General features: G+C 31.8%; 4 protein-coding genes and 1 long non-coding RNA gene across 11 annotated transcripts; 4 read left to right on the top strand and 1 right to left on the bottom strand.

Annotated features, from left to right (window-relative positions):
* Nucleotides 1–6,892: 6,892 nt before the first annotated feature.
* LOC9317452 lies at nt 6,893–9,250 on the bottom strand. Of its 2 annotated transcripts, none has more exons than XM_002879497.2 (9): nt 8,799–9,249; nt 8,540–8,691; nt 8,357–8,452; nt 8,213–8,275; nt 8,057–8,125; nt 7,868–7,970; nt 7,724–7,789; nt 7,470–7,558; nt 6,893–7,252 (listed from the first exon to the last, which is right to left on the bottom strand). In XM_002879497.2, exons 1-9 carry the CDS (start codon nt 9,124–9,126, stop codon nt 7,103–7,105), a joined length of 1,116 nt encoding a protein of 371 aa, XP_002879543.1. In that variant the 5' UTR covers nt 9,127–9,249; the 3' UTR covers nt 6,893–7,102. The 2 variants fall into 2 exon arrangements, with proteins under 2 accessions (XP_002879543.1, XP_020884561.1); XM_021028902.1 differs by having other exon boundaries at nt 7,109–7,203; nt 8,799–9,250.
* Nucleotides 9,251–9,849: 599 nt separating this feature from the next.
* Nucleotides 9,850–15,368, top strand: LOC110229523. 6 transcript variants are annotated; one of them, XR_002332920.1, is made up of 11 exons: nt 9,853–10,036; nt 10,202–10,319; nt 10,437–10,547; nt 10,774–10,822; nt 11,284–11,374; nt 11,445–11,539; nt 11,941–12,004; nt 12,989–13,942; nt 14,186–14,263; nt 14,620–14,692; nt 15,029–15,368. It is a non-coding gene; the product is annotated as an uncharacterized LOC110229523 (long non-coding RNA). The 6 variants fall into 6 exon arrangements; XR_002332916.1 differs by having other exon boundaries at nt 10,774–11,158; XR_002332919.1 differs by having other exon boundaries at nt 9,850–10,036; nt 10,774–11,374; nt 11,448–11,539.
* Nucleotides 15,369–18,225: 2,857 nt separating this feature from the next.
* LOC9315610 lies at nt 18,226–20,523 on the top strand. The gene is made up of 7 exons (XM_021029076.1): nt 18,226–18,305; nt 18,358–18,466; nt 18,852–18,998; nt 19,185–19,349; nt 19,447–19,500; nt 19,621–19,767; nt 19,906–20,523. The coding sequence occupies exons 1-7, from the start codon at nt 18,226–18,228 to the stop codon at nt 20,275–20,277; spliced, it is 1,074 nt and encodes a 357-aa protein (XP_020884735.1). The 3' UTR covers nt 20,278–20,523.
* A 713-nt stretch (nt 20,524–21,236) lies between these two features.
* LOC9317450 lies at nt 21,237–25,233 on the top strand. Its single transcript, XM_002881338.2, has 7 exons — nt 21,237–21,576; nt 21,677–21,748; nt 23,755–23,901; nt 24,094–24,258; nt 24,357–24,410; nt 24,538–24,684; nt 24,827–25,233. The coding sequence occupies exons 1-7, from the start codon at nt 21,466–21,468 to the stop codon at nt 25,196–25,198; spliced, it is 1,068 nt and encodes a 355-aa protein (XP_002881384.2). The 5' UTR covers nt 21,237–21,465; the 3' UTR covers nt 25,199–25,233.
* A 277-nt stretch (nt 25,234–25,510) lies between these two features.
* LOC9315609 (multiple organellar RNA editing factor 6, mitochondrial) lies at nt 25,511–26,873 on the top strand. Its single transcript, XM_002881337.2, has 4 exons — nt 25,511–25,969; nt 26,053–26,150; nt 26,254–26,319; nt 26,602–26,873. The coding sequence occupies exons 1-4, from the start codon at nt 25,581–25,583 to the stop codon at nt 26,745–26,747; spliced, it is 699 nt and encodes a 232-aa protein (XP_002881383.1). The 5' UTR covers nt 25,511–25,580; the 3' UTR covers nt 26,748–26,873.
* Nucleotides 26,874–26,989: the final 116 nt, after the last annotated feature.

The following is a 26,989-nucleotide window of genomic DNA, read 5'->3' as shown; positions in this document are numbered from 1 at the left end:
CCCAAGAGACAATTATTATTGTAAGGTTTTATTCTATGTGTGTTTATTTAATGTCAAATTCGAGATGAAGTTACTCATAAGTTTTATATATAATATTGTCGAGTATGTATAAAGACGTTATTGCGGTTCTAGATTTCGTTGGATGTATATATTATCAAAGAAGCTACCATTGTTTTATGTCTTCTCGCAGAATAAAGCAATGGACACAATATCGAGATCCCAAGATTGTGGAAATAATCTGTTTTTATTTATCTTCCATTTGATTTTATAAACGGATAGTCTTATTTTTTGTACAATGTCTTAAATATTTTAACTTGGATATATTTCTTGGTAAAAATCAGGACATTCTATAGAACCAATACCGTTAAACTAAAATGGTTATTTATTTAGCTTGTACAAAAACTACTAGGAAAAATATGCAGATAACTAAGATTTAGACAACGAAAATATTAACTAAGAATACCTAGAACACCTATGGTGTATTTGCCGAAAGTAAAAAATCGTGTTTTTCGATATTGAATAAATTTTACATTCAATAAACAAAAAAAAAAAAAGATATTTGCCGAAAGTACTCCATCGAAAAGATCTTGAGATAGTCCTAAATAAATCTTCCGAAAAAATGTAATAAGGCTGGTGAGTGTAAGATTCTATTTCAAATATTAAACTCAATAATCCATAGGCAGCGTTTTTGATATGAAGCAACAGGTGATTCTTTTTACCTTTTTCAAGATCTACTTCCACAAACCGAAGAGAGTATTGAAAGATTTAAGTATTGGGTTACCCGACCAGATAGTTGGTGGAGTCCCAGTTCTTGGTAGATGAGATATGATGTTAACGTTGTAACACATCATTAGATCAAATGCGCTATACTTTTTTGTGTCAAAATATTTAGTCTACGACGTTTGATCGATCCTAAAAATCTTCTATACCAACATTCATGAGACATGGTTTTGAACATAGTCTATATTCATTGAGTCATTTGGATCCATCATCTATATATGTCCTAGTCAATATTTTAAAAAAATTATAGCATCCGTAATCATTCTACTCTTCAAATCAACTAAGTCTATGTAATTTGTTTGCAAACACAAAATCTAGTTCTCGTTAGCTTATGAATGCGTAGTATTTTGCTAGCGCGCGGCATTTATCATTCAAATTTTATGTCCTTATTGTAACTCGTAGGAAATATTAGTATTTTACTAATTGGTAATATATTATTTTGCAGCATCAAATACAATGTGGATGAAGTTGGCTTAATTGTAAACTAGAAGACAAAATAAAAACTCAAAATCGTAAACTATAGTTGGTTAACCAAGTTGACCAATTAACTATGGTTTTTCTTTTTCTTTGTCAACGATTAACTGTGGTTAACAACTTGATGTTGTCTATTCTATTCACTAATTAATTACAATAATCAAAGAGGAGAAACATTAAACAAACGAGAAGAAAACACGGAGATCCATGCGGTCAAGTGACGGATGCGCAGTGGCGCGTTGGTCCACACTCTGATGGCTTTGCTTTCCTTCATCAATGTTTATTTATTCAGGCTTCTTTGTTAAAACCTAAACAAATACATGAAATGAAATAGAGACTGAAAGAAATAGGTTTGGTTTGTTTCGATTTAACTTAAGCTTTTATTTTTTTCCAACAAACATGCCCCTTAAATTTTCAGAACTAATTATGATATCATATTGTATGGTTTATTCAGTTGTTTTTTTTTTTGTTTGTTTTAAACTTGGTTTATCCAGTTGTTCCTAGATTGAATTGAACAATTTGTCGTTTAAACACAATTTTACATGTTTTCCAATATTTTACGGAATGAATTTCGGCGGAACTCTTATCCGCAAGATTTACCAAGAACTCAATTTTGTTACATAGCGCTCAAAATTGTATTTACATGAAAACTCAAGGAAAACGAAGAAACTCTATTAAGAAGCTCACACGATAATATCCTTTATCAAAAAAATAAAAGAAGCTCACACGAACAAGAACAAGTCTATAACGACTATGGTTCATAGGTTATAATAGTTCAAACGATGACTTGGGCACATCTTTTGCAACTCACACCAACTTAATCCGCATCAGCTCCCAATTTGTCAAAACCGACTAAACCGTCATGATTGAAAGACCAAAGTCACCAAACTGTTATTTATTCGGTTAAGTTGTTCGAATGTTCAAATAAAAACGTAAAACCATATAAACTAAGTTGGTTCTGTTCATCTATAATGTCACGTTGACTACTATATTTGAATTTTTGGAAGTTTTTTTCTTTCAGTGTGAGTATAATATTATATAGTTAAGTGTGTTTAATTAATTTTCATAGTAGTTAATTAACTGGGGAGTGGAAATGGGAAATAACGGTGCAAATAAAAATAAAGCATTGAGAAATAACTCGTGATGATTTTAAAACCAATTGACAAATCTCTAAATTTCTCCAAATAAGAAAAGGGAAAACCTACTTAAAGACCAAATTAAAAGACGTAAAGACCACAGAACAGTCAGAATGTTAACAGTACTAACAACTAATTGCTTCGTTTCTTCTTTAGCAAATTTATTTATTTGTAGTTCACCATCACATAATGAACACCTAAGACTTCGAGTTCCAGTTGCAACCAACTATCATAATGAACAAAAGGTGTAAATACTATAATTTTAACAAAGGAGATAAAAGAATATTGTTTCAAATTTTAAACTATATAACTTCCTAAATAATAGCAATAGATTATATAAATGATGAAGGCACAAAGCAATAAGACGATTATTTATGAAAAATGAATTATATGGAAAGGGATAGACTCACAACGGCGGACAACCTGTGACGGCTTCTTGTGTTATCGATTGATCGGCGGAGCCATTTTAATAATAAATCAAGAAGCCGTCCAGTAATTATTAATTATACTCTTAATTATATTTAAAATGTATCAACTAGTTATATAATCATATATAAATCCACCAATCGCTACTCTTAAAGTGTATTTTTATTTGATTGATTGTACAGTCTGTAAGTGCTTTGGTTTTTCGACAGACTGTATAATTATAGTATACATGCCGATCAGAATAAATAATTACTGTGTTATTAAAATATTGTCTGTATACAGATGAGATGGCCCCGAACTTTAAGCAAAGGTGCAAGTGTGTCATCTGACCAAATGTTTCTTTTTTTCTTCTTGTTATTGTTTTGGATTGAAATGAAGATAAATTTTGAGATAAACACACTACGTAGTAACTTAAGTGTGTCAGGAAATATATATACTCTTTTTTTTTATATATAGTTTAATGACTTCGACAAAAATATATAGAGTTTTTTTTATAAAAAACTACCTGTTAATAATAATTGTAAGGAGAAATCTATTTTTATTATTTAAAAGTAACATCACAGTCAAAGACTCAAACTCAAAATTTGGTAGATTAAAATAATTTCTTAATCTATGATAAACCTATTGCATTTAAATTAGTTGGACACGATCGAAAGTATATGTAAAGTAATTATATCCTTAATTACCTTCATGCTGTTTCCGTTAATTAATTATTGGCGTGTAACTATATGTACATATATGTTTGCAGCAGGTTTGAGACCATTAAATACTTTATCTTACCAAAATATGCGTTTATTCTATATAGATTTTTTTTTTTTTTTTTGACAATTTTGGATCGATAAGACCCGATCCATAACCAATCCCTACTACACAGAGTAATGCGACTTAGTAAAGTCGAACTCCGGTGGAGAAGGCGGAGTCAAATAAACTTAACCACTTGACTAAAAATACGTCCCTACGTTTATTTCTATATAGATTAATCTGATGATATTAAACAAAAATTAGAATAAGACCATAAATGTGAATAGTCATTAGATTAATAAACTCCACAGACGCTAGCATCTTATCATACCAACATTGTTGGAATCTTCTCCTCATTTTATGTATATATATATCCCTATACTAGTATTTTTGCAACACTTTGGTGACGGGTGGGTAAAAATGCTTTCGGATATATCGGATATCCGATCCGTTTTTAAAATTCCTTCACAAAAAAATTATTGGGTCGGGTTATATTTAACCCAACTCATACATCGGATATTCCATATTTAATAATTTAGATATTTAGAATATTTGATTAAGATTTATAATTATGATTCTTCTATCATCTTTGTTTAATTTGTTTTTAATTGTTTGAATCATCATATAATACATAATATAAAAAAAAAATCAATTTTTTTCTGCATATAATGTGGTTCGGAATTTTAATAGACATATATTATCCAATTGACGAAAATGTGTGTTCAACGTTCTACATCGATTAAAATATTTAGACAATAATTCAGAATCATATTTAGACATCGATTAAAATATTTAGACAATAATTCAGAATCATATCATATTAAGAACATTAATAAAATTAATGAGTTTTTTGGCCGGACGGGTTTGTCGGAATGGGTTTTTGAATCAACAATAATAAAAAGATTAAAATATAATTCATCCGCCGCTTCAATATGGATTAAATCCTTATTTTTTTTAATACCACAAATACTAGACATACTAGACATAGAAAAGATTGTATAAAACCAAAAATTGTCCCGCCATAAAATGTCTCGTGGTCTTAGAGGATGATATGATTTGTAAACTTTTATATATAATAAATAATCATTAAATTTTAAATAAAAAAAAAATCACGGGACAGGTTAATAAATTATGGAACGGGTTATATTTCGGAAGGGATTAATATGGCGAACGAATTTGAATCAATATTTATATACCGCTTTAATACGGGTTAAATCCTCAGTTTATTAATAATTGTATCGTGGACTTGTGGTATACCGTTACTTAATAACAATTGTAAACTATAATATAAATAAATATGTTATAAGGAGATACAATTTACAAAATATTTTTATACTAACTTTAAAATTAAATCATCCCGCGGTGTACCGTGGGTTAAAATATATATATATATATATATATATAACTCCAAGCTGAAGATTTTGTAAATATATATATAACTCCAAGCATGAAGATTTTGTATATATAACTCCAAGCTGAAGATTTTGTAAATATATAACTATATATACTAAAACTGATGTGTTTCTTAAAGATCAAACAGACAATATAACAAGATATTCTCGTTATTTTGGTCTTTGATATAACTAGATATACTATTATCGTTTTTTATATAAACCGTACGTTATAAAGACTATTATTGTTCCCTTCATTATTTTGATTCATAAGAATCAGAGGTATGTACAATTTTTTCTTTATTTTTTATTTGTGTATTAGAAATCCCTAATAGTTTATCCTTTATTAGATGTTTTTGAGTTACAAAGTGAAGACTTCGTTTTGTGTTCTGAAAACAATGATGATTACGGTTAAAAGCAAACCCATGTGAAAAAACAAACCCATGAAATTGTGGTTCATTGAATACACAGAATTAATAGGGAGAACATTTTGGAGAAAAGTATATGTATATATAAAAGTTTACTTTCATTATTTTTTCACTAAGACAATAACTTGTGGATGTAAAAATACACATAGGCCATAGCAAATGAATATAAGAAAATTAGTTGATGATATTATAAAACAAATAATTTGAAAATAAGTACTATAATCTACAAGAAAGTTATAATAAACTTAGAACGAAAGATAAACATATCTTTTGTTTGTTTTTGTTCGTTACGTGCAAAGTTGGTGTTTAGAATAATATAATCTGGACGTGAAAGATTAAATTAATAGACCAAATGACCAATACAATAAGGTTTGCTCCTCCACATGATTCTACCGACTACTAGGCACTAGCCTTCATTTGTCGTTTTCTGCAAATTAATAATGCTTAGGTTATGTTTTTTTAAATATTCTCTGTTAAGATTAGTTTTGAATTATTAAGAAGACATATTAAGTTGACCCAAAAAAAGTAGACATAATTTATTCTTTTTCCTTTCATTATTGGTTTATAACTTGATTAGAGTCTTCGACCAATCTTTGGAATTCAGATTCCAAATTATTGATTAGTTCCGTCAGTATCATATATTTTACGAAAACTTATTTATGCTCGAACGGATAATATATTTCACCATTCGTAATATTTCGAATCATACTCACTAATTTGCGTATTTTATGCTGTAAAAAAAATAAAATAATAATAAAATAAAATTCGCGTATTTTATAAAATGTTTTTTTTGCAAGAGCAACAAGTTTTTTTTTTGCAAGAGCAACCGAACTCATCACCTTACTATTATTTTAATTTCCCTTGCTAACTACTCTTTTTTTTTTTTTGGGTCGCCAAACTCTATTTTGAATACCACCATAACATTTTAGATACTAGTAATCGATCGGAATTCTGAATGTCGATCCATTTTCATATCTAATGCAAGTGTTTTGAAGAACAATGTTACAAACTTTTATATTACATGTAAGAGGACGATGTTTCGCGCCATATAGTGATACACATGTAATATGTTTGTAGATTGTACATCATGTGCAATTTAGATGTGAGTTCAGATTTTTCATTATATAAATGGTTTAACATGGATGATTTGGTATAATTTCGGTTTCTTCTGTTTGTATTCAAATTTTAATCAATATATATTTTAAGTTTCAAATAAATTTTCGTGTTATTAATTAAGTTTTTTTTTGTTTTTATCAACCGTTAAGTTCAAATTTAGTTTGGTTACTAGCAAATGAAATTGAAGGCCCAATACAAGGAAATGCTGAGCAGAAAGCCTAATGAAAACTATTGTAAATGGCTAAATGCATTGCTACTGCACTACTGGATCTTGTTACGTATCTCTCTCGTCACTAAACTACAAAATCATGTAATCTCGTCTCCCGCCAATAATGCTCAAACTTTTGTATATGTTGGTTGGATACTTGGATCAATATAATCACAGAAGGTTGCAAAAAAAAAAAAAAAAAAGAAATGTTACTTCTTAAATTATTATACTGTATAGCCGTCTAGGGATATTATATATGTACGTATATATGTAATTTTCTACTGTATACAGCTCTCTAATTAATTGGAAGAGGTCCTAGCTAATTTCCCTAATTACTATACGACCCCATACCAAAAAATACACACAAATCCACCCCCAACCAATTAACCATCTAGAGTTGATTTAAATCAACTTATCGGTAGCCTCCGATCTAATGCGTTCGATTCTCCGGCGTAATCTTCTCCGGTGATCATGAATTTTCCACAGCCCATGTCCTAATATGACTGCCGAGTATATACCATGCGTCAGCATCGGTGCTAAAATATTATCGGTCTGAAAATTTGAAAAAGATAACGAGAAATTAAACATAATCAACCTATAAGTTACCAACTTTAGTTTTTCAACAAATGATTAACCAGAAATTTTAGGGGTATATATACAGTAAAGTTCTCTATCACAGTGTTAGTGTTGATTTGTTGTATCTAGCAAGTGGAATCCCAATAATTGCATACCAAACCGAACAAAAACAAAAACCAAACCGAGATTTTACCTGAACCCATTCAATACCGAGATAGAGGGCTAAGAGTCCTTCGAGTAGAGGAGAGTAAATCTTCTTCATCTGTCTCTTCTCGTACCAAGCTGCACAAAGCAATGACAAAGAAGATTTCATAAGCAGCAGATGATCAAACCGGGGTTTTTTTGTACCAACCGGTTAATATTTCCCTGTTCTCCAAGCTATTCTATAGTTTACCTTTCACATTCTTTCCCAAAACAATATGGTCAAAACAAGAAGACAACGAGTACCTGACAAAAGCTTCTTAAAATCATCTCTGCGTGACCTTAAAACCGGGGCAACAATGTATGTCGGGTCTGGAAACGAAAATGAGAATCAGAATGGAACTAAGAAACTAGACAATTAACAGATCAAGTACATGATCATATCCTAACCCTTTGGAGAAGCAGCAAGAAAGTAGAGAGAGCCTGTGAGAGTGGCAGTGATTACAGCTGCAAAGGCTTGAGCAAATGGGACAAATGGAGGAAACACTCCGGTCTAAAGGTAACACAACAAACATACGATATATGAAGTCCATGAGAATATATAGGAGAATCTAAACATAGAAAAAACTGTGAACTTACCAGAGATGCCATGCCTCTAGAATCTGTCATCAACTGTGTTCCTTTCAAGAATATATCAGACAGAGCACCCTATGAGAATTACCAGAGTTCAATAAGTAATAACTCAATCAAAGTGGTCAATGATTCTATACTTGGCCAAGTTAAATGAAACCAAACCTGTACAGCAACACGGTAAAAGAGCTCTTCTCCTATTGAACTAGCCGCGACAATGAGTATAAACTGGAGAAAGTAACTAAAACCTCAAAACCAAGATTCAATAGTGATAGGTTTGAAAAACAAAGAAAAAGCTAAGATGATCACCTGCCATGGGGACATTCCGAAGAAAAAGCTTCTGAGCTCCTCATCTTCCACATCTCTAATGGCCCGAGCGTGCGGTGATAGCTTCACAACTTCATCCTGAAATCAGACAAAGAGAATTCATTTAAAACCAAGTCCAACAACATAACAAGAATCAAAAGATGATTATGAGGTTATATTGGTTACATCGAGTATGAAGAGAAGAGCCATGATTGGTGGTGTTGCATAGCCAAGTCCGGCGAGAAGTGCGTCAAGAGAAGGATCAAATCCACCAGATGAATCAATTCCAGTCACCGAACATATGAATCTTCCAGCTACAGCCATTGCTCCATATATTCCTAATGATCCAATCACACATTTTAAATTTTGATCCAACACAAAGATTACTAATGACTCCGCTGGATATTAAGAGTAAACACTAACTGAAAAATGTAAATCTACTCACCGATTCCGTAAGTAAGTCTAACGACGGCGCCAATTTTGTCCCAGATCGGAAAATCAACGGTGGTGGAGTTAGCGAATCCACGATCAAGTGTTGTCACCTCCATGGCAGTACCAGCAAATCCTCCTCCGCCGTCTGTCTTCTCGATCCCTTCGCTGCTCCGTTCAGCGGAAGCTATAACGCTTCGTGACCTTTCTCCACCATTGAATCTCATTCTGAAGCTCCGTCTTCTCTCCGGGAACTCACAGATACTAGTTGAGGAAGAAGAAGAGTAAAAGCCTGTCCGCGAAAACGACGCGGAGCTAGCATACGAGAGTAGCGGAAGCTCCATTTAAGGTTGCTCGAGGTAATCGGAAAACTAAAGTACTTAGTCGTGATCTCTGACCGGTGAATTCTCAGTGTGCTTCGTCTTCTTCATTTGCTCTGCTATGTGCGTGTGCTTTGTTAATTTTGGGTTCTTTGAATTTATACAAAATCTAAAATTGGAGAGATAAGGTCTTTTCTGGTCCGTTGGATTTTTATCGTACGGTTAAGAGGATATCTGGTTTAGATGAAGCATATCTCTGCAACCAATCATTATTTGACACGTGGAGATAACATTGGCGGGATCAGAAGAATCCGTTCCCAACGGGGGTAACTGCCATCGCATAAACTTTTTATTATTTTAATACCTTCAGATAATAAAATGACTATAATCTTAATAAATAAAAAAAGTGAATCCAGGGAAAAAAATCACAATAAAAATCTTATTCAAAAGGCTTAGTGAAAAAAATCTTTACTAGAAAGGCTTAAAAAAGTTTTAAAAAGACTTTAAAACCAATAAAATTTCCTTATTTACAATTCATGCCATTTTCAATTAAAAATCCCAAAAAAAAATGCAGAAATTATATAACAAGAATTATAATAATCTCTTACTAATAAAAGAAACTCATTGAGGCTTCTCAAGCCATCCACATCAGCAAACTAAAGAGTTCCTAAAATCATGCCACATCAGCAACCCAAAAAACTGTGGCCACGTAGCTCTCTTTACGAGTTCTTTCTTTTGTTTTGTCTTTTGAAATTCACTTGCCAATTAGATAAGTTTGAACGACTCGGCTTCCTCATAAAGTCATAATCTCCCTTTTTCTTCGTAAACAAAACCCCTCATCACCTTCCTCTCATCAAATAATTTCGCTCGGATTGAAGATGCGAATGGAGTTTCATTCATCACCGCAACGAGCCCATCGACCGGAATTTTCGAAGTAACCTCCCTTCCCTGTCTTCTTATTATACAAATACTTTATCTACGTATATGCTTTGGATCCCTCGATTGAATCGAGAATCAATCCACTGGAGAGGTTTCAATGACCTCATTATTAGTAGTAGATTTGTTTCACGTTTTTAGATTCGATCGTCTGTATGAGCAGGGGATATCAAGAGTGTTCTTCAGTTCAACCCTAGGCATAAGAGCATTGAAAACTTGGAGTTAGAAAGACAAATATGTTTAATGTAGAACTATCCGCGCATCTCTGTTGTAAAAACAAGGTTTCTTCTCTCTTCTCCAGAAATCATATTGAATTGAAAATTTCATCAAAGCTAATTCCAGTGAAGAACAAAGTGATTGTTTTCTTAATTTGGTTTGCTTCTTCTATTTCGTTTCAGCACACCGAAGCTTTGAAGATGTGTGACGGTGGCAGGGTCATGCATGTGTAGAAGAGGAGGCCATACAAAGAGTCGTTGATGCTGCGTTACAATATGAACAAATAATCGGAAGTAGGTTAATGCCATTTCACGATTTTTAACAGCCCATTTTACATCAATTGCCATAAGTTCTTCACCTATGAAAGCTTTCTCCCCGTTTCTTTACTCTTACAACATGAACAAATCGCTTTGTCTTAGTAACTACTAGATAGAAGGTTCAGCGAGTAAAGAGATTAAATAAAAATAGCTTTCTGGCGTGTCATGCTCTAATCTATTACCCACTTTCCTATATGTGCAGTTGTCAACTTAACACATTGATCTTCCAAGGCTTACAAAAGTTGTTGTTGGTAAGCTACATTGACTGCATCTTATTGACCAATAGAGCAGAGAGTTTAGGCCTATTTCTTTAACAATTGATCATGAGGTATTACACTTTATTATCTACCATTGGTTGTTTCCCATGACACAAAGCGTTATTTTCAGTCTTTTATTGTAAAGGTAATAGGGATTCTTTACTTTCCCCCTGCCTTGGGACTCTTAATGTTATTATGGACAGTCTATTGTGACTTTAGAATAGTTTAAATAATACGTTAGCGTTTCCCTACATTATGCAATCCATATATACGTTTGACCGGGGAAAAGGGGATGACAGTTGATACAAGCATTCACCAAAAAGGTCAAATGTAAAAGTTTCCTCTCTAATCTTTCAATTATTTTGTATGCTGGTACCGGTGGTATGTGGGTTTAATGCTACGTTAATGGGTTCTCAGACTCGATTCATAATCTCTGTTTTCTTTCTCAAAATTAGCATGCTTTATTGAGAACGTGGATGAGCTAAAATCAAAGGGTGTTGATGTGATCATCTTCTTTGCCGATAAGTATGATTGTTTCAATGTCAGGTAAGTTTCAGTTACACTAGCCTTCTCACATTGTCACGTAAGTGTGATCATTTTGTTGAATCTTTTGCAGAAGCATATGGAGAGAGTTGGCATTTGACCGACCCGGTCGCCCGTTTCAGCTACACTACCCTTCTCACATTGTCACGTGAGAAATTATCAGTTCAGGTTCATAAGACATTCAACGTTGTGTAGTAAATCAAACTTAATGCTAAGATCTCTCAACTGTTTCACCACAGTCTCTTTCGTTTTACATGTTCTCAAGATAATATTTTCTATATTTAATTTGGTTATCCGTTACATGATGATATATAAGGTCTGAAACGCATGGATATATAGTTGACGAATATTTATTCTTCACGTAAACTATAGAGATCCCATGTTATGAGATTAGTATAAACGTGAACACCTTTACTATAATCTACATAGTTTATGGTTTTCTGTATTTTTAGAGATAACATTTGTTCGTTTGGATGCCATGGAAGACCGGAGTTTTATTCTATCTTTTGTTTTCTAGAGTTCTTCTCGCTGATCATATAAACTAACAGTTCTCCGTTTTAACAATGAAGCTGTAGGAAACAGAGGAGTACAAGGAATATCAATTTCCCACATATTTTAATACAATTGTGAGAGGTAAATTGTCCATCTATTATCATTCTCGAATCTTCAAAGTAGAATTGACTTCATCTGATGCTTAGTTAACGTCTACATCAAATTTATCATTATCTTTTCGTCAGATCTTTAATAGTAGTTTAATTTTCTCTTTCTTGATCATTTAGATATACACTTTTTCTTTTAGCATAATTTTTCGTTGGATGTTAGCATATTTATATATACTAGGAAGCCTTGCTACACGCATATGGGGTATGCTATTCAACTACTGAACTCAAAGACCCAAATTTGAGGGTTTATACATGTCATAAGTTAATTTTTTTAAATGTGATACAATATTACTACTTCAAGCTCCAATGATTATTTCTATCTCTAAGTTTTAGTCTAGGAAGTGTCATGAGTCCTAATAAGTTCTTGGAAACAATGGTGAGTGCCTACTATTTCTTTTACGTTTGCCTTTGATAAAATCCCCTGTTCTAAAAATCCTCGCCTAGCCCCGATTACTCCCCGCTTAATCGCTAGGCCCACCCTATCCGCCTCGATTAATGACTAATCCCCTAAAAAATCAGTAACCCGATTATTCTCCGCCTAATCCGATTATTTTCCGCCTAATCTTATATACCCCGATTATTTTTTAGATTGCAAGTATAAAAAAACTTTTTATTTTTGTTATTCAATCATTTGAATGGAGAGTTTGTGATGTTTTACAATAACTTGTGTTCAAATTTTAATAAAAATCATAAATTTGTAATAAAAATCATAAATTTTTACAATATTGGATTAATATATTTTAAAAATATTAAAATAACCCTAAAACTAATCCCCGATTAATCCCCGATTTTAATCCGATTTTCCGATTAATCGCTAGGCCCATGCCGAGCGCCCGACTAGCGCCTAGCGATTTTTCAAACAAGGATAAAATCTACTATGTTTATTTCAACTTATGTCTTTATTTTTTTTTCTTTTTTTAATAACTTATGTCTTTAGTTTCTGTTTTATTTGTAGGTTTGATTCAAATTGTCGGACGAACAAAATCTACATGTAGATTAATACGAGATCATGGCAGTGATAATAGGAAACTTTTTGGAGAAGGATGTAATAGTACCAAAATGAGAAGTAATGAAATGGAAATCAAAGAGAGAAAATTATGCCCCCCAAAAAAGGATGGTTAAGACGTGAACCGGTGCACATTTATTCGAGGATATGTGCAACATTACAACGAAGCACTTACAAACTCAAAGTTTAATGTTATTTCTCTGCTTGGATTTGAAAAGGCTTTAGAAATTGATCAAAATTTATCAAAAGAATTGCGGAAAATAGCTCTTTAGTATTCATCAAAATTCATGTCTTTCTCATATAGAAAACTTAAATCGGTTGTACAAAATTAAAATATAAGTGTAACAAAATAGCAAAAGCAAACAAATGAAAAGAAAACTCTCTCAACCTTGAGCCACCCGTAAACCCTAGATCTCTCACCGTCGCCGGCAAACCCAATGGCTAAGAAAAATAAACCCCCTTCCTCTTCCTCTCACCGCTCAGTTTCCGTTGCTTCCTCCAAAAATTCTCTTTTGCCATCCGAAACTCGATCTCTTCTCCGGGGCTAATTCTGATGTTGAAGCGTTGGATAAGCCGCCTTGGGTAAATATAGTAAAAAGCACTTCTCAAACGATGAGGAAGAAAGGAAAGGAATTTACCTTAACCTCGGGTGTTGAAATTCCGGAACAAGCACCGATGGGAGAAATTCATCATAGATCTGTTTCACGGGAATGCTCCTAGTCCAGGTGCTCTTCACGCCATTTGGAGCAACAGATTACGTGATATTACGGTTTTTAAGCTCTCGGATAAATCTTTTCTTATCAAGATCTCGAACCCAGAAACTCGGAAGAGGGTCCTGGTTTTTCTCCGAAGATCCCAACTCTCACTAGAGTTCTTGGACAATTTTCTAGAAGCTCTTCACTTGTACGTATATGTACGTATCTTTGATTATTTCTCAATTTATTGTGTTATCGTTTAGAAATTATCTCAATTATTTTGTTTCATTACATATACAATCGAGATTGGAAGAAAATAGAAGCAAAACTCTTTTCTCTTTTCTTGTTCAATCCGTCTAGGGCATTTTGTTTCAATATGCTTTTACTTTCGATTGGATTGACTTCGAGTATAGAGGTGAATTTCTTTTCTGGGTTTATATAATTTTTTCAGATGTGGCTAAGAAGCCGATAGCTGGGTTCGTTGATGAGAATGATGTTTTCCAATGGAGCTTCTCAATTATGGCTTGTAGTAAGTTTTTTCTAATCTCTCATGTTTCTGTTGATTGGAGATATTATTCAAACTAAACTGCAGGGCCTTGATTTTTTTTCTCACTCATCTTTGTCTCCAAATTTTGTTTGTTCTTAGCCTATTGCAAGTGGTAACTAGCTTTTGCATTTTGTAAATCTTCTTTGTGGAACGAAGTAGCTAACACAATTGAGGTGTAAAATAAATTTTCTGATTTTTATTTTGCGTCTTGAACCTAGTTTTGGATTAAAATTATCATGCTTATAGATAGTCACAAATTCACCAGACTAATACTTTGGAGGTTCATTACTTTGTTACAAATTCACCAGACTAATACTTTGGCTGTATCTTTGTTACAGATTTAGAGGAAAATATGATTGAGAAACAGTCTCACACCACTAATTCACTAACAACACTACGTATTGCTCGAAGGTGTAGAAAAATTGTAGTGTCTCTTACTTTAAAATATTTATAATGGTTTTCAAAGATGATTTCTATTGGAAGTATTTTTTTACTTTCATCATAGAGGTGTAGTAAACGTCGTAGTGGAAGAGAGATCTTTGAAACAAAACTAATGAGGGCTTTGTTGAAGCTTGGAAACTATCGGTTCAACTTTTGCTCTTGACAGTGTTTTTTGTTGGTAGTTAATATTAGCTGTGATTTATGGCTGCTGATTGCTACAATTTTGTTTGTTAGGAGATTTTTGTTGAAGGATTAGCTTATCAGTATTTATGGTTCCAATAATCGTTTGTTTTTCCATGAGAGCAGATTGTTGTGATGGAAGTCATGAGTATGATGGTCAAGTGACATGCCCAAATACATGCTCGGAATCTGAAAAGCTGCTCGAGAAAGTCTGAAGAAAAAAGTCAAGAGACATATAACCAAAGGTTTGTAATTATACATTGGAGCTGGACTGGTGTCTTACCCAATTCTCAGATCGTCAAGAACGAAGGGGCCAAGTCACTCTTCAAGGGTGCAGGTGCCAACATAGTGATGGGATTGTAATTTGTACTTTGTGACTACTGACTACAGTAATTTGATTTTGTATTGATAACCGAGCAAAACCAAAATACGATTTTGACTTTATTTACACAAAACCGGAACCAAATTACAAGTTTGGTTTCACTTCGGATTGAATATTATCTGACCTGAACCGAGCCGAACTCGAAAAAAAAAAATCAGAATTACACCGATTCGAATTTGGTAATTTAATTCAAGCCTAGATCGATCTATTAGTTTTTCAGTTTGTGTTGTGGTCCACGATGCTTTGCAAAGTGGATGATCAAGTTTCATCATTGGCCTTTTAACTCTTCTAAGGAATATTGGAGAAATACATCATCAGAAGACACGCTTGGGTCAGCAAATTGACAACACATGCGAAAAAATATCTTTTGACGACGGTGGAGATGAAGAAGAAGAGTCTTTGGTAGAACCTTTACGTCCGATGTTTAATATCAAGTTCCAAGGGAACTGTTCATAGCTTTTCTTTTGACATGTAACATGAATCCAAAACTATTATTTCAAAGATTGATTTCTTTCTTTCTTTAGTTAGTGTTCAAATTGTCTGATTTGTAAATCAAAATTTTGGCTCAAACATGACAACATCATGGAGTACACTCACACAATGACAAGGCATGCTCTTAGGAAGTTTCTAATTTTTATTTCATAGACACTTAGGAAATTAACCTAAGGGGTTAATGTGCAGCATTGTCAGAAAGATGGGTTACGGCGAAGGATTTAAATGGGTTTCTCAATATATCGACTAGTCTCAAAACTGTGCTTTTTTTTTTTTTTTTTTTTTTTTGTTCTTCGTTTTCACAAAAACGCAAAATCAATCGGAATCTGTAGTGTGAATTAACGATTCTCTAGATTTTGGAAACGTATCTTGATTCCCACAAGTAAAGACGACTTCTTCCTCTCAGATCTAATAGAATCAACAAATTATTTTTAACAATCACAATCAGATGTGAAAACGAAATCATGTTCTCGTAGCTAATGATAAACAATTCGTTCCTTCATTTTTGCAGCTAATGATAAACAAGCTACTGATAACAATCGAATCGCCTACGATTCATCACTCTGCAACTTGAAAAAGAAATCATCTTTAGTCATATTGGTAAACAAACTTCAATCGGAAAAAAAGGAGAGATTTTTGGTATTAAAAATTGAAATTCTAAGTTTCACCGATGAAGAATATCCGAGTTCAAATATCTCTCCTTTATGTTATCGGAGATGTGAGAGGAAGAAGTCGACCGGTGAAGAAGACGAAGAACACAAAAAACAAAAATTAAAAAAAAAAAACTACAGAGTGTAGTGTCGAACCCGGCTCTTGAAGTTTTCAAAACCCAAACGCTGACACCAGACCACATCAACTATCATGTTCTGTATAGTAAATAGATGATTTATATTTATATGAAAACGTGGGTTTAAATTTCGTTGATGTGCTCAGATTCGAATCACCGACAAAGTGTTTAACCTACAAACAACGAAGAAGATGCGTGTACATTGAAATTGTAATTACGGTTAAAGTGGGAGGGTATTTGTGGAATTACCAATTTTTACGCTGTGACAGATTTAACATCATACATAACTCTATCAAAATAAATCTATCATGACTATCTAAAAAAACTTTTTTGCAGGATTGCGGTTTTAACGATTTTAAGTCTACCCCCACATTGTCTCGCTAACTCTGTCACCAAGCAGTCGTAAACCCACAACTCTATCGTCACATACATAAAGTCTTCCACTACTATTCTGACACACTGTGACACGCTAGTAATTAATTTGTTGAATAAGTCTGTCCGATTATATAATAACTTTACCATAATCAATTACTCTACTTTTACTAGTCACAGACTTTGTTCCTAAATTCAAACTCTACCACATTACTCTGTTTTTCTTAACAACTCTATCATAACCTTTGTTAACTCTACCAATTAAATCTATTTCCTAAACTACTCTGTCATAACTGCATGTAAGTTTGCCAAACATATCTATTTTACATATTACTCTGTCACCACTATAAACAACTCTACCAAATAAATCAACCAAAAATACAAAAATCAATCAATCTTACTTCAATCTACTGTGTCTGAACCATAGATTTATCTAACATATCTGACAACTCTGTCATAGTTTATTAAAACTACCATGAAAATCTGTCACCTACAAAAATCTGTCGCTACATCCAAAAATCAACCCTTTTTCCCGCCACTTGCTTTTTCCCAACTCCCTCTTTTTTCATGGCATATCTGTAATTAATTCTAATGGCATTTCTGTTATTTTTTTTTTCGCATAACACATACTTGAGGTCAAGATTACCTTTTAAAAAAGATAATACTATTGCTCCAAAACCATGTCATTTTAGTTTTTTTTCAACTTAACTAGGCCTTTTGAGTAACTCTCCCTAAAGACAATTGATTTCATTTATGTTGAATATCAATTTCTTTTGAACAGATTACCTTTTTTTAAACAATCTCAGAATCTCTTTTTAACGCTTTGATTTTCTTTTTTGAATATATATCGAATACAATAAAATTAACACTTTTCATATTTTAATCTAAATCATTATCTTAATAATAAGTGGCACAGGAAATCAATAAATAATGTGACAAATATATTTAAATAAAAAAATAATTCTTCATTTTTATAAATTTTGGTGGATTATTTTGACTATTTTTAAGTATTTTAGCAATCTCTTTATTTAAAGGTACGTAAGAAATGTATTTTGAAAATTTTGGTATGTTCTTTTTATATAAGGGATACTAAAAGCCAATTTATTCATATTTCCCTATATATACACTTGAACGTTGACCAAACTATATATGCATATGTTATTTTTGGTAAAACAATAAAATTACGAGTATATGAATGGAAATAGTTTTAATAGGGCATTGACTCGAATTGGTTTATTTATACTGAAAAGAATCATTGATATAATTGGAGAAACGAACAATAACTTATCAATGGCATTACATCTAGCGTTAGGTCTATGTGTTTATCTGCTGTTTATACAAGGTTCACTGGGAAACATTGATGTGAGTCCGTAGGTTATGTTTGTTTGTTCTATCCTCTAAAGATTTTCATTTTATTTTAAGAATTTTTTCTAATTTGTGTGTTGAACCAATTTTACAGGATTTTGATTGTGTTGAAATATACAAACAACCGGCTTTTCAACATCCATTGTTGAAAGATCACAAGATACAGGTAACGTAGCATATAGCATTGGGTAAACTATTCGAGATTTGAAATTTAATTTGATCTAGTCCAAAATAGAATTATATAGATTTTTCATATCGAATCAAATCTCGCATATTCCATTTATTTTATAAAACGATTTTGAATTTTATATTACAATAAGTAAATATTAAATGTTATGAAGATTCAATTTGTTCTATTTTTACAATAATTTTATTTTAGTCAAGGATGAGTATTCCTAATAAACTTTTGGATGAATAAGTTTATTTTAGTTTAAAATTTTATAAAATGTGAATAAAATAGTTGTGGTCAATCAAATATGAAACTAGGACATCCGGAAACATCAATAATGATGAATCTTATTTTCCCTTGTGTGACTTGTGATACAATGTAGGAAACATTCAGCCTGGATGGAATTATTGAAAGAAGCAACAAATATAATACAAAAGAGCATTGTCCAAAAGGAACCGTTGCAATTTTAAGACAAAGAAATGAATCCAAGAGCGTTCATTTGAATACAGCCGAATATTCTGGTCAACATGTATGTCTTCTTCTAATTTTTGTTTTTGAAAGGAGTTACAAAATCTCATTTAGCTATTAAGACAGGGGACTAATAATATATTCGTTATATGTAAACTAATAGAGAAAATAAAAATATATGATTGTTATCCATGCAAAATATATATTATAGATGAAAATTATACTAACATATTGATAAAATTTACAGTTCGCAACAATTGAGACCATGTTAGATGGAAGTATATATTGGGGAGCAGAAGCTGATATAAGTATTCATGATTTAAAATTGCAAAATAATCAATACAGTAAAAGTCAAATATGGTTAGAGAATGGACCTCCAGATCAACTCAATAGTATACAAGCTGGTTGGGCAGTAAGTCAATAATATTAATTACTTGCTAAAGATTCTCCATTCCATACATATGTTTTTTACATACATACTTAATTATGTTTATATTTTTCTATTTTAGGTCCATCCAAGATTGTACGGTGATAGTGTCACACGATTTACAATATATTGGACTGTGAGTAATTTTTAGTTATTCTTATTCTCATAATTAATTAGCTTAGCGTTAAAAAAAAAAGTCAAAATAACCGGATGGCTTTCACTATTTTATTTATGTAACAAATATTATTATATGTAGGGAGATGGTTATCAGAAAACTGGTTGCTACAATACGCAATGCCCTGGCTTTGTGGTTGTAAGTCGAAATCCAAGACTTGGAAGGGAATTTTGGGGAACATCTGTCTACGGTCAATTAAGCCTTACGTTTAAATTACAAGTTTTTCAAGTAAATTTCTTTTTATCATTTTTAAGAAAAAAAATTATATAGTTAGTTTAGATTAACTTATCAGATCACACAACTGTTTAGATCTTTTGGATACTTATCGAAGTATTTAATACATTTTTTTTGTTTTCTATGTATTAGGATGGTTTCAGCGGAAATTGGGGACTTAAAATGTTTAATGAAGTCATTGGTTATTGGCCCAAAGAGTTATTTCCACACTTAAATAATGGAGCTTCTCTAGTGAGATATGGAGGAAACACTTATTTATCTCCCGACGGATTGAGTCCCCCTATGGGTAATGGATATTATCCAGTTGCAGACTTCAAAAAGACAGCACATTTTAATAATGTCGTGATTATAAACTCACAATACAAAAGAGTTTATGTTGAAGATAGGAAAATAAGACGTTATGCTGATTCCTATAGATGTTTTAGGGTGACATATTGGGGTTATACCAAATCCACCGGAGTAGCTTTTTCGTTTGGAGGACCAGGAGGAAATTGTGGTGTTTGATGATTTGATGAATTATATATACCAACCAAATTGTATCAAATTTCAAATAAGAATAAAATCATCTCAAATATTTCAACCAAAGATGATTAAGAGGTTATATTTGGTTACATCGAGAACGGAGAGAAGAGCCATGATTGGTGGTGTTGCATAGCCAAGTCCAGCAAGTAGTGCATCAAGAGAAGGATCAAATCCACCAGATGAATCAATTCAACATATGAATCTTCCTGCTACAACCATTGCTCCATATATTCCTAATGATCCAATCATATATTTTAACTTTTTATCCACACAAAAACTACTAATGACACAAAAAGGTTAAATTTCAAGTTTCACATATTAGAGGAGTGAAAAACAGAATTATTTGGTAAATTAAGCTCCTGGATTTTGAAATTAAGAGTAAACTGTAACCGTAAAATGTAAAATCTACTTACCGATTCCGTAAGTAAGTCTAACGACGACGCCGATTTTATCGTATGGTTAGGAGGATATCTGGTTTAGATGAAGCATATCTCTGCAACCAATCATTATCAGACACGTGGAGATAACATTGGCGGGATCGGAATCTGTTCCCAACGGGGGTAACCGCCATCTCATAAACTATAATTTTAATAAGAAGGCAGCGCTGCGCGCCTACGGTCCTTTGCTTGAGAGATTCTGTCTAGTGGCATTCGATCACAGAATCCATTATTATAAAGATGAAATCCAAAAAAAATAAATCACAAGAAAGACAATTTCTTTTTAACGCTTTGATTTTCTTTTTGAATATATATATCGAATACAATAAAATTAGCACTTTTATTAATATTTTTAAACTAAATCATTATCTTTAATAACTAGTGGCAAAAGAAGTAAATAAATAATGTGGCAAAAGATATTTAAATATGTTATTTTTGGTGGATTATTTTGACTATTTTGGCTATTTTTAAGTTATTTAGGTAGCAATCTCTTTGTTCAAAGGTACGTAAAGATGTATATTGATAATCTTTGAAAAGTTCGGTATGTTATTTTTATATAAGGGATACTAAAAGCCATTTAGCCATGTTTCCCTTTCTATACACTTGAACGTTGACCAAAAAAATATTTGCATGTTATTTTTGGTAAAACATTAAAAATACAGCTAATATATGAATATAAATAGTTTAAATATAATAGTCTTTGACTAGAATTGGTTTATTTATACTGAGAAGTATGAGAGATATAATTGGAGAAACTAAAAATAACTTATCAATGGCATTACATCTAGCGTTAGGTCTATGTGTATATCTGCTGTTTACACAAGGTGCACAGGGAAACATTGATGTGAGACCCTAGCTTATGTTTATTTGTTCTATCCTCTAAAGATTTTTCATTTTTATTTATAGAATTACTCTTTAATTTTTGTGTTCAACAAATTTGACAGGATTTTGATTGTGTTGAGATATACAAACAACCGGCTTTCAAACATCCATTGTTAAAAAATCACAAGATTCAGGTAATGTAACATATACTAGATCATCACCCGTACTAAAGTACGGGTTGAATTTTATTTATTACAAAATTTATATAATATATATATTAGAAATAAGTTTTAATATATTATAATAGTAAGTGAAAAAATATTAATTTTTTGTCAGTCCCTATATACAATATTAGAATTAGAATAAATATAGATTTTTTTCTATAATACTCAATTGTGGATAATTTTTTTTTTAAGATATGAAAACGGAAAATAATTTTATTTTTTAAAAAGTAATATTTTTGGAACAATGAGTTAATTTATGTTAACAACCACAAAATAGGATTGCATATATTTCAGTTAGATTAAAAATTAAAATATCATAAATGAATCGCATATAAAACATAGATTATTTTGAACTAATTAAGAAAATTAACTATTATTTTGAATTAATTTAGAAAATTCCTTTTCAATTTATAATTTTTTGGTTGTTGAAATTAAGATTTGTTTGAGCTAATCTAATTACAGAATTTGTTTGAGATTTATAACTACGGATTTACCAATTATTCGCATAATCGAATATGTTATAAACATATATTTAGTATATAATAATACCAAAATCAACCTGTGCGTGGAGTCTATATTTTTATTTTAGAATCTCAATATTTCATTTTAAAATATTGTGTGCACAATCTATTATTCGTTAATTCTAAAATTGCTTGCGGAATCAAATTTTCAAATATTTAGAGGTGTCAAACCATATTTAAATGTTCTACACTATTTTTAAATATTCCAAATTAAAATCTTTAAATTTTTTTTGTAGTTTATAAAATTATGAAATTCAAAAAACAAATTATATGAAATTAAATATAACTATTCAAATAGTTATAAGGATCAAAACTCATTTCATCATATAATATATTATATTTGACCCGCTACCTATTATAAATATTTTTTAAAATAATCAAATTAGAGTATTTATAATTTTTAACTTTTTGAGCTATTAAGTATTGATGATATTCTCTAAAAATATCAAGTAAAACTTATTTTAAATGTTGCAAATGAAAATATTTAATTTTTTTATTGTAGTATATAAAATACATTTCAAAAAAATAAATTTATGAAATCGAATATAAATATTCAAATTCTGACCCGTTGTTCAGTCGGAATTTTTGTTGAATTTATTTTTGTCTAAAAGAAATATATTACTCAAGTCTGAATTTTTGACCCGTTTAATTGTTTCATTTATAGATTGAACAATTTATATGCGTTTTTAAAAATTTAAATCTTGGCATTTGCAGAAAAAAAATACTTTTTTTTATTATTATGTAGATGATATGATGATTTATTTTTTTCATATAAATATAATCATATAAAGATGAGAAGTGAAGTCTAATGATTAATAACAAATTAATATGGTAAGTTAGATATCAAATCTTATATGTTCATTTTGATTGGTCATTTTAAAAAAATAAAAAATAACAGATTTTCGTTTTATAATTTAATTAAATTAATTAAATGACTTAAATTAGTATTTTACTTGTTTATCCTTAATAAATTGAATGAAATTTGTTCAAAAATAAGATTTTTGTAATGGCATTCTTAAGTAATTTTTTACAAAAGAGAAGGTTAGTTAAGGGTATCTTATAAAGTGTACTCCCCAAATAATAGTATAGGATCATTGGACAAAATATTCAAGATCTGATTCGATTCAGTCCATAATAAAATATCTAAATTTCTCATATCGAATCAAATCTCGGATATTCTATTCATTTTATAAAAAATAGAGTTTAAATTTTTTTATTATAATAAGTATTTTTAAATTTTACAAGGATTTAATTTATTCTATTTATACAATAATTTCATTATAGTTAAGGATAAGTTTTCCTAAGAAAACTTTGGATGAATAAGTCAGTTTTAGTTTATAAATTTATAAAACGTGAATAAACTATATGTGGTCAATCAAATATGAAACTAGGACTTCTAGAAACATCAATACTGATGAATCTTATTTTTCCTTTATTACTTGTGATATAACATAGGAAACATTCAGCCTAGATGGAAATATTGAAAGAAGCAACAAATATAAAACCAAAGAGCATTGTCCAAAAGGAACAGTTCCAATTTTAAGACAAGGAAATGAATCTCAAAGCGTTCATCTGAATACAGCCGAGTATTCTGGTCAACATGTATGTCTTCCTCTAATTTTTATTTTTGCAAAGAGTCACAAAATCTCATTTGATTATTAAGACATTCTGATAATATATTCATTATATATGCAAACTAAAAGAGAAAACCAAATTTCCGATTGTTATCCATGTATATATATATATATATATATATTATCGATGAAAATTAAACGATATTGATGAAATTTACAGTTTGCAACAATTGAGACTACGTTAGATGGAAGTATCTATCGGGGAACTGAAGCTGAAATAAGTGTTCATGATCTTAAATTGCAAAATAATCAATACAGTAAAAGTCAAATATGGTTAGAGAATGGACCTCGAGCTCAACTCAATAGTATACAAGCTGGTTGGGCAGTAAGTCAATACTATCAATTACTTGTTAAAGATTATGTATTCTGTAAATACGTTTTTACACAAATACTTAACTATATGTTAATATTTTTTAATTTTAGGTACATCCAAGATTATACGGTGATAGTGTCACGAGATTTACAATCTATTGGACTGTGAGTAATTTTTAGTTACTCTTATTCACATAAAAACATTTATTAGCTTAGTTTTAAGAAATAAAAGATCAAAACAATTGGATGATCTTTCACTATTTTATTTATGTAAATATATTATTATATGTAGGGAGATGGTTACCAAAAAACAGGGTGCTATAATATGCAATGCCCTGGCTTTGTGGTTGTAAGTCGAAATCCTACACTTGGAAAGGGATTTGGGGGATCATCTGCCTATGGTCAAACAAGTCTTACGTTTAAATTGCAAATTTTCCAGGTTAATTTCTCGTTCTCTGTTTTTTTTTATGAAAAAGATATATATATATATTGTTTAGATGAACTTATCATATCACAGAATTGTTTTGACCTTTTGGATATTTGTTAAAATATATAATTTTCATTTTTTCTGTATGTATTAGGATGGATTCAGCGGAAATTGGGGACTGAAAATGTCTAACGAAATAATTGGTTATTGGCCAAAAGAGTTATTTCAGCACTTAAGTAATGGAGCTTCTCTAATAAGATATGGAGGGAACACTTATTTATCTCCCGACGGATTTAGTCCTCCAATGGGTAATGGACATTTTCCCGTTCCAGACTTCAAAAAGACGGCACATTTTAAAAACATAGGGATTATAAACTCGGACTATAAAGCAGATTATATTGATGATAGGAAAGTAAGACTTTATGCGGATTCCAATAGTTGCTTTAGGGTGTCATATTGGGGTTATACCAAATTCACCGGAAAAGCTTTTTCGTTTGGAGGACCAGGTGGAAAATGTGGTATTTGATGTTTTAATGAGTTATGTAATACCAACCAAATTGTAACAAATTTCAAATAAGAATAAAATCATCTAAACTATTTATATTTTCTTAATGAAAATTCTGTAAATATTAAAAATTGATCATTACCAAAACCAAAACTTTTACAAGAGAAGTGAAACATCATAACTCAAAAGAAATCCTATAACTACAACCATCAACGTTCTGGTCTCAGTGATACAGATACTAGACATATTGTGTTTATCTCTCATTCAAATGAGCCTCATATTTAGAGATGATAAGGCCCATTAATAACAAACTACAAGCCCAATTTGTTTTACCATCTTTCGTCTTCTTCAATCGTATCCCTAAACCCTAGTCTCGACATCGCCGGGAACCACACCAGTCTCAATGGCGAAAACTCTATCCCGATCCACCGCCTCACGCATCGCTAATCGTTTATTCTCCACCTCCAAAGCCGCCGCCTCTCCTTCTCCGCTTCCTTCTCATCTCATCTCTCGTCGATCCTCACCGACGATCTTCCACGCCGTCGGATACATCCCAGCTTTGACCCGTTTCACGACGATCCGGACCCGAATGGATAGGTCCGGTGGCTCATATTCGCCGCTTAAATCTGGATCGAACTTCAGCGATCGACCACCCACTGAAATGGCGCCGCTATTTCCTGGTTGCGATTACGAGCATTGGCTTATCGTCATGGAGAAGCCCGGCGGCGAAAATGCGCAGAAACAGCAAATGATTGATTGCTATGTTCAAACCCTAGCTAAAATTGTTGGCAGGTGAGTCCTTGTCGTTGTTCGTTAGTATTCCTCAGCTACTTCACTGTAACATTACACAATCTGATTGTTGTTTGGTTTAATAGTGAGGAAGAAGCTAAAAAGAAGATCTACAATGTTTCATGCGAGAGGTATTTTGGGTTTGGCTGTGAGATTGATGAGGAGACATCAAACAAACTTGAAGGTATCTTTTTGTAACACAATTGTCAGTCAGTGGATGTGTATGGTACTTTAGAATCAGATGATGTGATTCTAATTGATGGAATTGGTCTTTTTGTGAGTTTCAGGACTTCCTGGTGTTCTATTCGTGCTTCCGGACTCTTATGTTGATCCAGAGTTCAAAGATTACGGAGGTAAGTTGTATTCATTGATCATTTCTTTGATGGTCTTTGTCATAATCATCAAGAACTTGTTTGCATTCAATGAGTTGATCTCTAGGAGAAGCATCACTCTTAGTAAACACTGAAACTCAACTGCATTTTCAAGCAAACCATTTTCTTTGATGATGCATTTGTTCGTATGTATGAAAGATTGAACTTGCTAAGTGCTTCTCTGGTTTATGTACATGTAAATTTTGTTGATTCTATCAGTTTAGCTCATAAACTATTTGCTGAATGTTTGTTATGCAATTGCAGCTGAGCTGTTTGAGAACGGAGAAGTAGTTCCTCGGCCACCGGAGAGACAGAGGAGGATGGTGGAGTTAACGACTCAAAGAGGATCGGATAAACCGAAGTACCATGACCGAACCAGAAATGTCCGACGGAGAGAGAACATGCGTTGACTCTTATTCTCAGACTCTACGCTAGAGCAGTCCTTTCCCTTTGAATTCCGATGCTTGTTTTTTTTTACTGTGCTAGACTCTTACCGAATAATGTACAACTCACAGACTAAAACAGAGCATAAATCACATCACTCGAATCTCACCAAAGGGGCTCTAAATCACAACAAAAGGGACTCAAAATCACACCAATGTTTGGATCATCATCACCGAAAAACACACGAACAGCAATTTTCATTTCCACG

The sequence above is a fragment of the Arabidopsis lyrata genome (assembly GCF_000004255.2).
Source record: "Arabidopsis lyrata subsp. lyrata unplaced genomic scaffold ARALYscaffold_4, whole genome shotgun sequence".
NCBI classification, from domain to species: domain Eukaryota; kingdom Viridiplantae; phylum Streptophyta; class Magnoliopsida; order Brassicales; family Brassicaceae; genus Arabidopsis; species Arabidopsis lyrata.
The sequence above is the reverse complement of the archived record's forward strand: the minus strand, read 5'-3'. Positions and strand labels throughout refer to the sequence as shown.